This window comes from Podarcis tiliguerta, assembly GCF_965153285.1.
Source record: "Podarcis tiliguerta genome assembly, chromosome: 2".
In the NCBI taxonomy this organism is placed as follows: domain Eukaryota; kingdom Metazoa; phylum Chordata; class Lepidosauria; order Squamata; family Lacertidae; genus Podarcis; species Podarcis tiliguerta.
The window spans coordinates 105531005-105544973 of NC_139535.1; the positions used below are offsets into that span (position 1 = coordinate 105531005).

At 46.8% G+C, this 13969-nt stretch overlaps 1 protein-coding gene across 3 annotated transcripts in view; it reads left to right on the forward strand.

Moving 5' to 3' along the window:
- The first annotated feature begins 10189 nt into the window (after window positions 1-10189).
- CA10 (carbonic anhydrase 10) overlaps window positions 10190-13969 on the forward strand; it is a 359415-nt gene continuing 355635 nt past the window's right edge. Inside the window, exons 1-2 of one of the 3 annotated variants that reach the window (XM_083427918.1) lie at window positions 10190-10730; window positions 11826-12331. In XM_083427918.1, coding sequence (XP_083284044.1) covers window positions 12271-12331 — 61 coding nt within the window. In that variant the 5' untranslated portion in view covers window positions 10190-10730; window positions 11826-12270. Of the gene's footprint in view, window positions 10731-10790; window positions 10869-11050; window positions 11070-11825; window positions 12332-13969 lie in introns of those variants that run through there. The other 2 variants (XM_083427919.1, XM_083427920.1) reach the window with 2 other exon arrangements.

The window sequence follows — 13969 nt, forward strand, 5'->3', positions numbered from 1 at the left end:
AAGTCAGTGGGATTCTGCTGGTCTAAGCCAGAGTGGAATTTAATCCTTACGTTTTGATTAAGTGGAATGATGACGAATGCTTTCTGCGGACAATTTTGTGTACTTTTCTAAGAAGTGAAACCATCTTTCCCTAGGCCCATCGTAATATGTCTCGTTGAAAGGACTAAATTGTAGGGAATTACGTGCGCGAGTCACAGGTTCTTTTGTTCTCTGGGCCGCTGAGATCCAGTGTGGAGCCAGGGGAAGAAAGTGTTTCCGTTCCTTAAAGTAACTGGAGGTCACGCCAGGTGGGGAAGAAGTAGGGGAAGGGACATCACTTCTCCCCTATCAGAACCATTAGTGCCTTCTCCCCAGCTGACATTTGGAGTGAGGAAGCCATTACCACAATATCTGAAATCGGGTCTCCAAGAAGCATATTGCTAGTAGCAGATGGACAAAGCATGAACAGCCTAGAGCAGAGGTTTTCAGCCTTTTGGGGTCCACAGCTCCCTTGACCAACTACATTCTTTCTGTGGCACCCCATGGCCCCTCGCCCACACAGCTGGCAGTCCCTCACCCCTTTTCAAACACCCTCCCTTGTGGAGTGTTCCTTCAGCTTCCTCTCTTCTCCACTCTCCTTGGGAGTCCTCCGGGTGGCTGCTGCTGCTGTCCCTGGTCTCTGAGCTGCCTTAAAGAGAGGTGTCTCCTCACACTGCCCCACAGGGCCCTGGGAAACACCCCCTGGCCAGCCCTAGAGGCACATTCGCCTGCGGAGCTTGTAAGCAGGGCTGCTGCAACAAAAAGCTGTGCAAGCCTTTGGGAGGAGAGATACCAGAGGGCATTGGATAAGGGAGAGAAGGAAAGAGGGACAGAGGCTGGTGTTGCCCATGGCACACTTGACCATCATTCAAGGCACCTCAGGGTGCCATGGCACACTGGTTGAAAAACCACCGGCCTAGAGAATGAGAATATTTTGCCTCCAATGGAGGCCATCTACACAATGCTTCCACCAAGCAAAGAGTGTTCACCGACCCAATAAAACAAATACTCAATACATAGGAAAATCAATGCCAAGTCTGTAGACTCTTCTCTTCTTGTCCAGGGAGTTCCAGGAACTAAATAATACTACCCACACCACAGACAAGTCATGCATGCTCTAGAACAGATTTCTGCAACCTAGTTCCCTCCAAATGTTGTTGGATTACAACTACCATAATCCATTGCTATTGGCCATGCTGGCTGGGGCGGATGAGATTTGGAACCAAACATCTGGAGGAATGAGAAAGGTTAAATATGCCGTCGGCTATTGTACTGGAATGTTCCAGGCAGTCTTGGTTGTGAGTCCTGGAAAACCTGATCCCAGCTTTGCAGGCCTTTTCCTGCCCAGCCTGGGAGGATGGGGCCCTGATTGACTCCAGCTACAAAAAGCTGAGACTGCTGAAGAGGCCAGAGGCCATCTTGGCTTTCTCTTGGTTGTGGCCCAAACCGCCACAGCTGCTGCCCGCCATGAACTGCCATGGGCAGGATTGGCAGCAACAGCAGTAGATATGTTCTATGCTGATGATATTTTATTCTCTTATTAATTATGTTGTTTTAAATGTGCATTTTATGTTTCACTTCCTTCAGTAATGTTTTCTTTTCAATGTTTATGGGGTTTTTTGTTAACTTTGCTATGTATTCAGTAGCTGACCTCCTTTGTGAAGTTTTGTTTTGAATTGTTTAAGATAATATTTCCTGTCAAGTATTTTTCTTTGAATGTATACAGTACTTTTTATTTGACTTTCTTCAACAATGTTTTATTCTGGATTGTTTAATTTGATGTTTGAATGTGTTGTAAACTGCTTTGAGGTTTTTTCTTAAAAATATAAAGAGGTATAGAAACAACAGCAGCAGCAGCAACAACCATATTCACATAAATCCAGAATAGTAAATAGAATAAATAACTGAATGAAATGTCACCATGGATGGAAATTATAGCCAAAAATATGGTTGCATGTTGCGGTTGTTGATTTTGGATAACTTTAGCCTCATGCACTCATTCCAGATGTTGGTTTCCAATGCTTCGGGGTTCTACAAAGTCTGTTCCAGAGGGTCTCCAACACTCCATAACTTGGGTTTCTTTTTCTGGAGGGTATGCAGGGAGCTGGAACGGCCAAGGAAGTTCCACTGTTATCAGGCGGCTGCAAGATACTCCCACAGCTGGTTGCCAGGAATGTACAAAGACAAGGAAAAGTTTCTTACCATCCGTTTTTGATTCAATATTTACAGAGAGAAGCTTTGGAACACAGCCTCTTGGATAATGGTGTTGTCCTGAGTGAATCTCCACGCCCCCCCCCCATCTCTCCTACTTCCTCATTCCTCATTCTCTTTTTTAAAAATATATATATTTCTATTGAAAATTTTATTTACAACATAACATAACCCCCCCAGTAGAGAAATACAATAAGCATAACATACAACAATACAAACAGCCAAATAAAAGACTTCCTTTATCCTGTATCTGGCCTCCTTACTTACTTCTTATAAGCTGTTTCCTTTATGAATAATTATTAAGGTTTTTTTCTAATTATAACTTACATATCCACAAAGTCTCCTGCAGACATCAATCGAAACAAGTCCAGGTATGTATTTTAGGGCACTGTTTTGTGAAGTATTCTCTGCATTTTCCTCATTCCTCATTCTCATGATCTTCTCTATGGGTGTTGCTATGTGCCCTCTGTCTTAGAGCTCTTTGCTCTCCTACTTTTAAGGCTCACCATGTTCTGGGAGATGGTGGGTCTGGAATGCTTTCTAGTGATAACATGTCAGCCAGCTGCTCCAGCTCTGCCTGCTCCTCCTCTCCCATTATTTCCCAACTTTCCCCCTCATCTTCCTCTGAGCTGTGACCTCCCTCAAACCCCTGATGTAATTCTGAACTGTCTTCTTCTTCTCTGGAAGGGTCAGGCTGGGGAGGCAGTCTCCACCATTCCTCCTCTGCTCAGTCCCTGACAAATTGTGTGCATGGAACCATTGCATCAGCAGAATGGCAGTGTTGGATGCGGCCTTTAAGGTTTGGTCATTTTGATTCTGAAACAAACTCATCTTGGTAGCTATGAAACGACTGTTTCATTTTTGAACTGTTGATTTCTAGCTATTAGGCGTTATTTCCATCTTTTCCTCTTAGAGATGCTGTTGAACTTATGGCAACAAAGGATGGGAGCTGTAGCCAAACAACCAAACAGAGGGTACCACAGGCTCTCAAGCGCATCTCCAAACTGGTTTAACTTCCATCCATTTTCTCCCGAGATCCTTAAGAACTGTAGTTTTGTGCAGGGCCTTGGGTTCTCCAATGGAGAATCCTTAGCAGCTTACCCGTTCTATGATTCTCAGAATGCTTTGTGGGAAGCCACAGGTTAATTAGGTATAAAACTGATACATGTTCATAAGAATCTAAAGCTGCTGCCAGTTTTCTTACTCTTGACCACTGGCCATGCTTGCTGGGGCATTGCTTTAGCTACCCCTTGATCCAAGTAGAGAACCAGATCCAAAAGCCAAGACTCTACACAGTATACTCTTGAATCAATAGCCATAGAATTGTGAGTCTGAATACGGAATACTAAATAAATGTACATGAATTGTACATAGGAACGCATATTTAAACCATGAAGATGGGGCGTATTTAAATATTTCCCTTCCATCATGGTTGCTCTAAGTTGCTGTCCTGCTAATGGGAGTGGGGGAGAAGTGGAAGCTTTAATAAAGAATAGTAATAATAATAATAATAATAATAATTTATACCCCGCCAATCTGGCTGGGTTTTCCCAGCCACTCTCGGCGGCTTCCAACAGAATATTTAAAAATACAATAAAACATCAAACATTAAAAACTTCCCTAAACAGGGCTGCTTTGAGGTGTCTTCTAAAAGTCAGATAGTTGTTTATTTACTTGACATCTGATGGGAGGGCATTCCACAGGGCGGGCACCACTACCAAGAAGGCCCTCTGCCTGGTTCTTATATATGGCTGTTTCCTTGCTCTTCTTCATTTCAGGGTACTCTCAGGTCTTTGCTTCCTTCTGTTGAAAACTGGGAAATATTAGATATGTGGATCTCTGCACAAAGTATTAGTATATCACCTCTCCAAGCTAAAAACATAATGATCTATATGCAGCTTGAGGAATATTTAAACAACTATGCATTAGACAAAAGTATGTGTGTAGAAGCCCTTGGCTAAAATGGACAGAAGGTGTCAGCATTTCCTTATGTTGCAAAACCGAAGGGGCAAAAAAATCAGGCTGGCTTGGAAAGAGGTTAGAAACAGGCTGTCTGTGTTAAGGAACCATTGCAGCTGGCACACAGGTAAGAGATGTAAACAAGACACTCCATGCCAGTGAAGCCACCTGACAAGGTCAAATCCAGGAGTACCCCCAGACCACAAGACTGATCTTCAAGGGAATGGAATCTCATCTACAACAAGCAGCTTATTAATTCCTGCACTTGGCAACTGATCGTTCACAGCACCTCTGTCTTAGATACTGAACATGGCACAACACAACCATATTTCGGACTCCTCGCCTGCAGACAAACCAACAACCAGCGTTTTCTTCTCAGAGCCTCTAGTGCATCTTCGTGGACCCACATTTTTTTCCTTGCAGACCTTATTTGACCATTTATAGGCCTGAAGCAGTTGACTGTAGACTGGTGATTTGTCTTGAACAGGATCTAAACTCAACAGTCCACCATTATGGAGAGGATGGTTCTTCGGCAGCTTGCCCACAAGATTACTCAGACAGTCCAAATCACCCAAGTCTCGGCTGATGGGAATGGATGGTCTCCTGAAAGATGGAGATGAAGCTCCTCTCGTGGCCTTCCAAGGCCTCCTTGTTGTGTCTGCCAACCTTGAGGCAGTCAAAGATGCAGCCGGGATGCCCTTGATAGTCTGGACGAAGGCCTCCAGTTTGATGCCAGGACTCAACCCCCTCTGAATATTATGGTTCAGAGATTTGGGAGGGTATTTCAGACCAGTGAAGGAATCATGTTAATACCTACTTTAAATTAAAGAAAATTTTGTAAAGATGTTAACACCAGTTAAGTTGGCAAAGATAAACAAATTGAAATCCAACCTCTGTTGGAGATGTGGTGGAGAAATAGGAACAACAATACATATGTGGTGGAGGTGTGAGGAAATTAAGAAATTTTGGATAGTAGTACACGAAGAACTAAAGAAGATGTTGAAAATATCATTAACAAAGAAACCAGAGACATACCTCCTTGGATTGATAGATGATGAGATACCATGGGGGAGAGGGGGAGAATTCTTCTATATGCAAGCACAGCTGCTAGAACAGTGATTGCTGCTAGGTGGAAGTCACAAACTATACCCACAAAGGAGGAATGGATTTGTAAACTAAATGAATATTTAATTTTGGCAAAATTAACTGCTATAATAAGAAATCAGTCGAATAATTTTTTTAAAAAGGAGTGGAAATGTTTTGATGAATATATGGCAAAATTTTGCTCAAAAAGATATGCTAATATGCCTAGATTAAAATGTGAAGTACTGGATGGAAGAAAAATTAGTAAGGTAAAATAATAAGAATATATAGATGATTTGAGAAGGTTGTAGAATGCAAAGATTATTGTAAATTGTATAATGTGGAGGAAATCAAGTGGGGGCGGAGGGAAGGGGGAGGAAGGAGAAAAGAATAATATGATGTATGAGTAAATAGAAATGTAAATGTATGGGGGGATGGGGAGGAAATGGTGTTGGCTTTGGTACATCTGTATTGTAAAGTAATATGTGAAAACCAATAAATAAATAAACACAAAAAATACCTACTTTAAATACAAATTCTTCACAGCAAATATTGTGACTATGCAAGCGTAACCAGGTAAAATATTGTCTGGGGCGTAAGAGTATAATAAACATATGTTTATCAGCATGGTATAGGTAAAAAGAATTAGCCACAGATGTTTCTCCATTTGCCCCAGTTGTTGTCAGGGATGGGAAGGAGCCCAGAGGGGGATGTGGGCAGTGGAGGCAAGTGGGGAGGGGGAAGGATCCAGTGATTTGCGGACTTCCATGTCACAAGGGGACGTGGGTGGCGCTGTGGGTTAAACCACAGAGCCTAGGACTTGCCGATCAGAAGGTCGGCGGTTCGAAGCCCCGTGACGGGGTGAGCTCCCGTTGCTTGGTCCCTGCTCCTGCCAAACTAGCAGTTCGAAAGCACGTCAAAGTGCAAGTAGATAAATAGGTACCACTCCGGTGGGAAGGTTAACGGCGTTTCCGTGCACTGCTCTGGTTCGCCAGAAGCGGCTTAGTCATGCTGGCCACATGACCCGGAAGCTGTATGCTGGCTCCCTCGACCAATAAAGCGAGATGAGCACCGCAACCCCAGAGTCGGCCACGACTGGACCTAATGGTCAGGGGTCCCTTTACCTTTACCTATGTCACCTGTGAGGCAGATGCTGGTGTTGGTGGAAGAGGGAATCAGGAAGAGGAAACTGGGCAGCCAAAGACAGGGGAGAAGGAGGCAGGATAAGAGCTGCAGAAGGCCATGGAATTTAGAGAGCCTGCGGCACTCCCAAAAAGAGACAATCAGTAGACAAGGGTGTGATCTGATGCTGATGTTTTATAATCTTCATATAAAATGTGAAGGTAGGAAGATGTTGCTACAATTTTTACTGAGATCCTCCTGCACGGGCAGCTGATCTATGGTAAATCATGCAGAAGCCATAGAGGCTTTCTGGAGCCAGTGCAGTCAACAGCCATGAGACCTTTGCACAGGGGTTAGAATTTTTCAGCATGCTTTTTTTGTACACAGCAGTTTGCAATTGTGCACATGGCACAAATCATCTTAGGAGGCATCTGCTGTCTGTGCTGTTCATAGAGACAGGTGTGCATGTTTTCAAACTAATGTGCAAAGGTGTTCTCTATTCCCCTCCCCACAATTAGTGTTTCCATGTCCTTTAAAAAAAAATTCACAGTCATCCAAAAGAGAGGGGCTGAAAACTGGTGTGTTGCTAAATAATATGTCTGTTATCGGTACAGAGAGACAGCTAAGTTACTGTGCTGCTTCCTATTTTGCCTATTTCATTCACTGGCAAGTTAAACATGACATGGTGAGAGGATGTGGCAAAGATCTGCAACATCAGTAGGTCTGCATGAATAGGTGACCTGAGAACTGCTCTCTGGGTACATATGTACTGGTGCTGTGCTGTTTTATTGTAATTACTTGTATGGTTTCAATAGATTTCGTGTGTGTGTGTGTGTGTGTGTGTGTCGTATTTTTCACTCTATAAGACGCACCAGACCACAAGACGCACCTAGTTTTTGGAGGAGGAAAACAAGAAAAAAAATATTCTGAATCTCAGAAGCCAGAACAGCAAGAGGGATCGCTGCACAGTGAAAGCAGCAATCCCTCTTGCTGTTCCGGCTTCTGGGATAGCTGCGCAGCCTGCATTCGCTCCATAAGACGCACACACATTTTCCCTTACTTTTTAGGAGGGAAAACGTGAGTCTTATAGAGCAAAAAATACGGTAGTTTTAATTTTATCAATGATTAATTGAGGGGGTTATGCCCCCCCCCCTAGATTTTGAATGGTTCTTATTTTTATTTATAAGGTAAAAGGTAAAGGTAAAGGACCCCTGGACGGTTAAGTCCAGACAAAGGTGATTATAGGGTTGTGGCACTCAACTCACTTTCAGGCCGAGGGAGCTGGCGTTTGTCTACAGACAGCTTTCCCGGTTATGTGGCCAGCATGACGAAACCACTTCTGGTGCAATGGGACACCGTGACAGAAGCCAGAGTGCACAGAAATGCTGTTTACCTTTCCGCCACAGCAGTACCTATTTATCTATTTGTACTGGCATGCTTTCAAACTGCTAGGTTGGCAGGGGCTGGGACACAGCAATGGGAGCGGAGATTCAAACCGCCAACCTTCTGATCAGTAAGCCCAAGAGGCTCAGTGGCTTAGACCACAGCACGGAACATACAGACGTTCCTTTACCTTTTACCTTTTATTTGTAAGCTACCTTGAGCACCTGTCAGGGAAAAAGGTGCAGAATAGTAGTAGTATAGTAGTAGTAGTAGTAATAACAATAAATAATAATAATAATAATAATAATAATAATAATAAAAATAAATGAACCCAGCAACCACTTGAGAAGTGCACTCTTGGCACAAATGGGATTAAAACCATTCCCGGATGACATCCTGTGCACAGCCCCCCCAAATGGCACCATCCTGCACCCAGCACTGAATGCACATCATCACGTACTGTGTTTAAGGCCCCTATCTTTAACTAGGAGACCTCTGTCACAGAAGTTCCCCGATGGCTGAAAATGAATGAAAGTCATTTCGGAAACCTCACAAGGGAAGTTATTTCTGAAAGGGCAGGAGACAACCTAGTGGAACACACAGATTTCACACAATCACTGGTGCATCTGGTTTAAGGATAAGGACATTCCAGGCACTTTCCAAAATTCAACCCTTATCCCTGGTGTAACAAAGAAATCCAAAACCCAATTGTTAAGACAGAATACGTCTTGCAATTTCCCCTCTTTAAATGGCATACTGGCCCTGCAGCCGGCAAAGGTGTGTTTAAAGACACAAGTCTGGACTCAGGGTATTAGTCATAGAATCATAGAGTTTTAGGGTTGAAAGATACCCCAAAGTGGGGGTGGGCATAGGCAAGATTTATTCGGGGGGGGGGGGATGACACCCTCCTGACACCATCCTCTCTGTCTGGCTCTGTCTAGCAGATCGGGAATGAAATGCCTCAACAACAGTTGTTTTAAATTTCTTTCAACCCAAAAGCTCAGAAAAATCTGTCAAATTCTTCAGTCGTTTGAAAACTCGGAAGTTAAATAAAAAATTAACATCGGGGAATACCTTCCACGCGATAAATGAGTCATCATCCAAATTACCTCAGCGAGCATTTCAATTTCAAATATTCTGATTATTTCTACTTTAAGTATTCTTATTTATTTACTTAAGGGGGGCAGCTGTACGCCCATGGTCCAACCCCCTTCCATTCAGTAATTTCAACCTAAACTCCCCTATCTAATTGGACCCCGCTTAGCTTAGCTTTGCAAATGTGCTAGCAGTTTTAATTGCCTTTGGCATCTGCACATCCATTGGGGTATGCCTAAGGCAGGGGCGAAACTAGGCTTTATTTCACCTGGGTCAAAGACCCAATTTGGCACACATAAACATGCATTTGCTGGGAGCCTCAGTGGCACCCTTCTGGAGGGGCGCCCAGGGCAAAAAAAACCTGGCTAGCCCCACCCCCTCCCTGTAGCTATGGGTGCCACCAGCACCTGTAAATATACCCAGGGGCAAGTGGCACTGTGGGTTAAACCACAGAACCTAGGGCTTGCCGATCACAAGGTCGCGGTTCGAATCCCCATGACGGGGTGAGCTCCCGTTGCTCGGTCCCTGCTCCTGCCAACCTAGCAGTTTGAAAGCATGTCAAAGTGCAAGTAGATAAATAGGTACCGCTCCGGCAGGAAGGTAAACGGCATTTCCGTGCGCTGCTTTGGTTCGCCAGAAGCGGCTTAGTCATGCTGGCCACATGACCCAGCAGCTGTACGCCGGCTCCCTTGGCCAATAAAGTGAGATGAGTGCCGCAACCCTAGAGTCGGCCACGACTGGACCTAATGGTCAGGAGTTCCTTTACCTTTACCTTTAAGTCCCATTGAGGGGCTCGTTCCCAAGTAAACATGCTCAGGATTGCGCTGTAAGGCTGCAGACTTATGCAGACTTACCTAGTGTTTTACCTGATGATGCAACTCAGTGAAGCTCGCTCCTGAGCGGCTACGTGCCAAGCATCCGTGCGCATAACTGTTACCTGGAACTGGGCGTTCCGTTCCCCTCCCCTCCCCCTTAAGCATTTGAATTAAACGCAGGCAGCCTTTGAGCGCTGGTGGTCTTCCACACACCCAACCCTACTTTTCGAGGTAGCCAGCAGCACTTCCGCGACTTCCGGTTACCTACCCAGGAGAGGGAGAGCATCGCCTGGATGCTCCCTTAAACCTCCTGGGGCCGTCTGTGCGCTTTGATATTTGCCCTGCTTTTCTGGTCCCCTCCAACTTCCTCCTGGGGCTCTGACGCCCCTCCACCATAAACCTGCCTCCGCTTTAATGTAGTGTGTAAAAACAAAACAAAAAACAAACAAACCTGCAATGGCCCAAAGAACTGAGAAAGAAAGCGTGCCCCGAGAACAACGCCTGGAAGCTTTGCGCACGGAACGAGCCGCCTCCTTCTTTTACAGCTAGGGATTGCTTGCTCCTCCGCTGCGCTTTCCCCGGCTCGCCCTCAATCCCAGGTCCCCAGAAAGCCGGGATTGCAGCTTGGGCTGCAGTCAAGAGCCAAGGCTACCTGGGATGGCCGCTGCAGCCGCTGCCGCTGCCGCTGCTGCTGCCGCTTGGTTTTTGAGCCACACGCGCCGCCTCCCGTAGCGGAGCGCTCGCGTCCCCGCGCGCCTCTGCCTTGCGCCTCGGTCCCTGCCTTGGCTGCGCATTGAGCTGGCGGAGCGTCGGAGGCTGGCTCGGGCGCTTTGGAGACCGGAGCGCGCGGTTCCCTGGACTCGGAGGGGAAAGGCAGCGAGAATCCCCATGAGAAAATCGCCGTGAAAGTGTGGTTTCATTTTATTTTTGTACCCAAAGCGAAGGGGCTGTCTGGCAGCCGCTGGGTCCTCGCTATTTTTCGTATGTGTGGTGGGGACACTGCAGAAAAACTGAAAGAGGAATGATGCCCGCGTCCCATATGAGGTGAAGGGGAAACAGGAGCTTTGGGGAGGGGTAAGTATGCAACCGCGCGCCGCGGAGATATTAAATGAATGGCGGCGTAACGCGACACAGGTCTACTCAGGAGCAAGCCCCGTTGAGTTCAGTGGGACTTACTCCGAGGTAAGTGCGTTTAAGCCTTAAAGGGCTGCAAGCTTTGTACTCCCTTACCTTGGAGTGTTGAGTCCCACACTGAACTCGATGGGGCTTACTCCCGAGTAAGACACGCATTGGGGCTGCGCTGTGTTACCGCGGGGGTCCGCTCAGGCAACTGCTACTTTTGCGAACTCTCTTAGCAGTTTCTCTTCGGTTTTCGCGCAATGGGTAATCGCTTTATTTATTTATTTATCTGCATGCAGATTTCGGAAGGGGGGGGGGGAGAGAGAGAGAAAGGGCGTTGCATATTTTTCTGGGTTATCGAGGTTCGCTCTTGTAAACAGGGGGCTTGGGTCCGGGAGGAGGGAAACCAGTGTGCACTTAAGCCGGTTAAAGAAGCGGGGAGCCTCTCTTGTGTGTACAGTTGATGTTTAAATTAAATATAAGAAAAACAGCCATTCCTCCCCCCCCTCACCCGTTTTAATTTTTGGACGCTTTGCTGATTTCATTAACCCCAATAAACTAATCAAGTGGTTAAAAGTGCCAAGTAAAGACTGGGAATGAATGTGTGTGTGTGTGTTTGCGGGGGGGGGGAGAGGAAGAGAAGAGAGGCTTGGCTCCGCAGTTATTTATTTATTTATTTGCTTGCTTTCCACTATGAATTCTCCCCAATAGCTTTGCAAGAAAGGAAGGGGGAGAAATGGAGAGAAGGGAGGGAGAAATATCTGTAGGCGAGGGAAGAACGACCCCTGCAGTTGCATTGCGGAAAATCTCCCTTGCTTTGCTGGAGAATTAACGGGAGCTTGAGCTGTGGGGTTTTTTGGGTTTTTTTCTTTTGGCAAGGAAACCTGCGCTTGGTATTTTGTCCTCCCTCCCTCTCTCCCTCGCCCTCTCTCCTTGGTTTAGATGTAGGTGAAATAACCATGCAAAAAGCTTAAAATCCGTTGCAATGTGTATATTAATCTCCATGTGATCATTTTGTAGTGAGAGAGCTGGAGAGGAAGGCGCCGGGATGGTGTGATTGCCCTGGTGATGCCCCAGTAAGGCGTGCACAGTTCGGGGACAACTTGGCAGTTCGGGTCCCCTGGAATTGAGAGAGACTTTCCGGAGCGGGGAGCAGCGGTCGGGCTTTTCCCCCCGTCTATGCCTTGTTGGGAGGTCTGGTGGATTTTTCTCGCTCTCCTGGAGGAAGGAGAAGAAGAAGAAGAAGAAGCTGGTGCCGGCGGTTGGCTCCTTGGTCTTTGCTGGAGGGCGAAGGAAGAGAAGGGATCTCGCTTGAGCTGTGTGGAGGGAGAGCTCGGACATGTGTCAGCACATCTGGGGAATACAGGCTGCGAGTCCGAAAGGGGGTTTTCTGGGTCCGTCCAAACTGCGATATTGATCCTTGTTTTTCTTCGCCGAGGGATGCACTTGGCATGAGAATCGGAGGATGGAAATTGTTTGGGAGGTGCTCTTTCTTCTGCAAGCCAATTTCATCATCTGCATTTCAGGTACGCAGCAAAACAGAACGAGCGGGTTCTCTCTTTCCCCTCCCCTCCCAATTACGTGCAAAGCAGTATAGGTTTTGAAATTAACAGCGTTGCCTTGATTTTAAAAGTGTGCGGAATCGCGCACCCCCCCCCCCAAGAGCGTCTGTCCCTGTTGTTTTATTTGGGTCTCTGTGCATAGGTTGTAATAAAGAAACGCAGTGGTGTTTGAGCTCCCACCCCCCAATCCCTCTTATCTACTAGGCTTGTGTGTTGGCTGAAATAAATGCGCTGCTCTGCTTCATTAATCTTGAATGCGTTGTGGCTTTTGAAAGTTGCTCAACTTCTTGCTGTGGGAGGGCAGCTCTGTTTTCTGGGACATTTCAGGGTTTCCATAGCATTGGTTTCTGATTGGAGATGCTGTACACCTCTCTCTCTCCCCCCCCCCCCTCCGCAGCCCAAATTCTTCCTACGAGGTTCCTGACACCTCGCCTCCTTTTGGCTGGGCATCTAACACTGTGCTCCACGGCCTTCCGTCATTCTCCCCTCCTCTGTTTTTTGTTTTGTTCTGTTCTGTTTTTGCAGGTAATTCCAGTTGTCAAAAAGATCCTTCCTGCCCAATTAATGACCAGCCACGGCCTGGCGCCTGGCGTTTAGGATTACAGCAATTTATTCTTGGTAGAAGACATGCTCTTTCTACTTCAGAAGCCTTGGCCGCCTCCTTTAATTGGTCACGTCACTCGCGCTGGAATAATTAACGCCCCAGCCAGAGAGAGCAATAGGGGAGGAGGATGGGACCCTCGGATCTGGTGTTTGGGGCACTTCAAACCCCCCCCCCCCGCTCCCCTGAGGGGGACCTTGGCTGCCGATTCCCTTCCCTGAAGGCAGATGCCTTTGCCCTCCGGCTTGAAAGCAGAGGTGAAGCAGCCACTGGAGCAAGCATGAAAGCCCCTGGGGGAGGCCCTCTTCTGCCAAGCCAGTGAAAACATAGCCCTCCCCGCTGTCTCAGGCTTGTTGGCTTGAACCAGACCTCTGCTTCTCCTTGCTGTTTGGCAGGGCTAGAATTTGGCAGCCCCCATTTTTTTGAAGTTAGCCACCCGCTGTGCTCTGGAAACTGCGAGCCTTTCAACTTCCATCTTATTTGGTTTTCCTCCACTCCTCCACCCCCCCCCTTATAATCTGATCAGCTATGCTTGGCTCTTGCCTTGCCCTGGCAGCCCTCCTCCAGAGTGGTGTCATCTCAGGCTGATCTCACACACTGATCCATTGCCTCGCTGGCCAACCTTGCAGAGTTGCCATGTCCTCGGTTTGGAATGCTTGTCTTCAGAGCCTCTCGGAATTCTCAGTTCTAATAACTTTTGCATGGTGGAGGAGGTAGGAAGATAAATTCCCAGCCCTCGCTTGCTCTTGCTTTCCCTTCCTCTTTATTTGGCAGAAGCGTCCAAAGCCCCCTCAGGAAATCGCCTCGCAACAGCAGCTGCTCTGTGCTCCTTGGCAATTTCTCACCTCACGCACCAGTGCTGTCTCCTTTCCCCCCCAAGCCTCGTTTGGAGAGGTGCAGGGCTTTCCCTTCTCAGTTGCTTTTCTGTCGAATACCCCCAGCCCTTTCCATTTTGTGCCACATCAGGTCGGAAACCCTCTCCACCATCTTCTGCTGTTGTT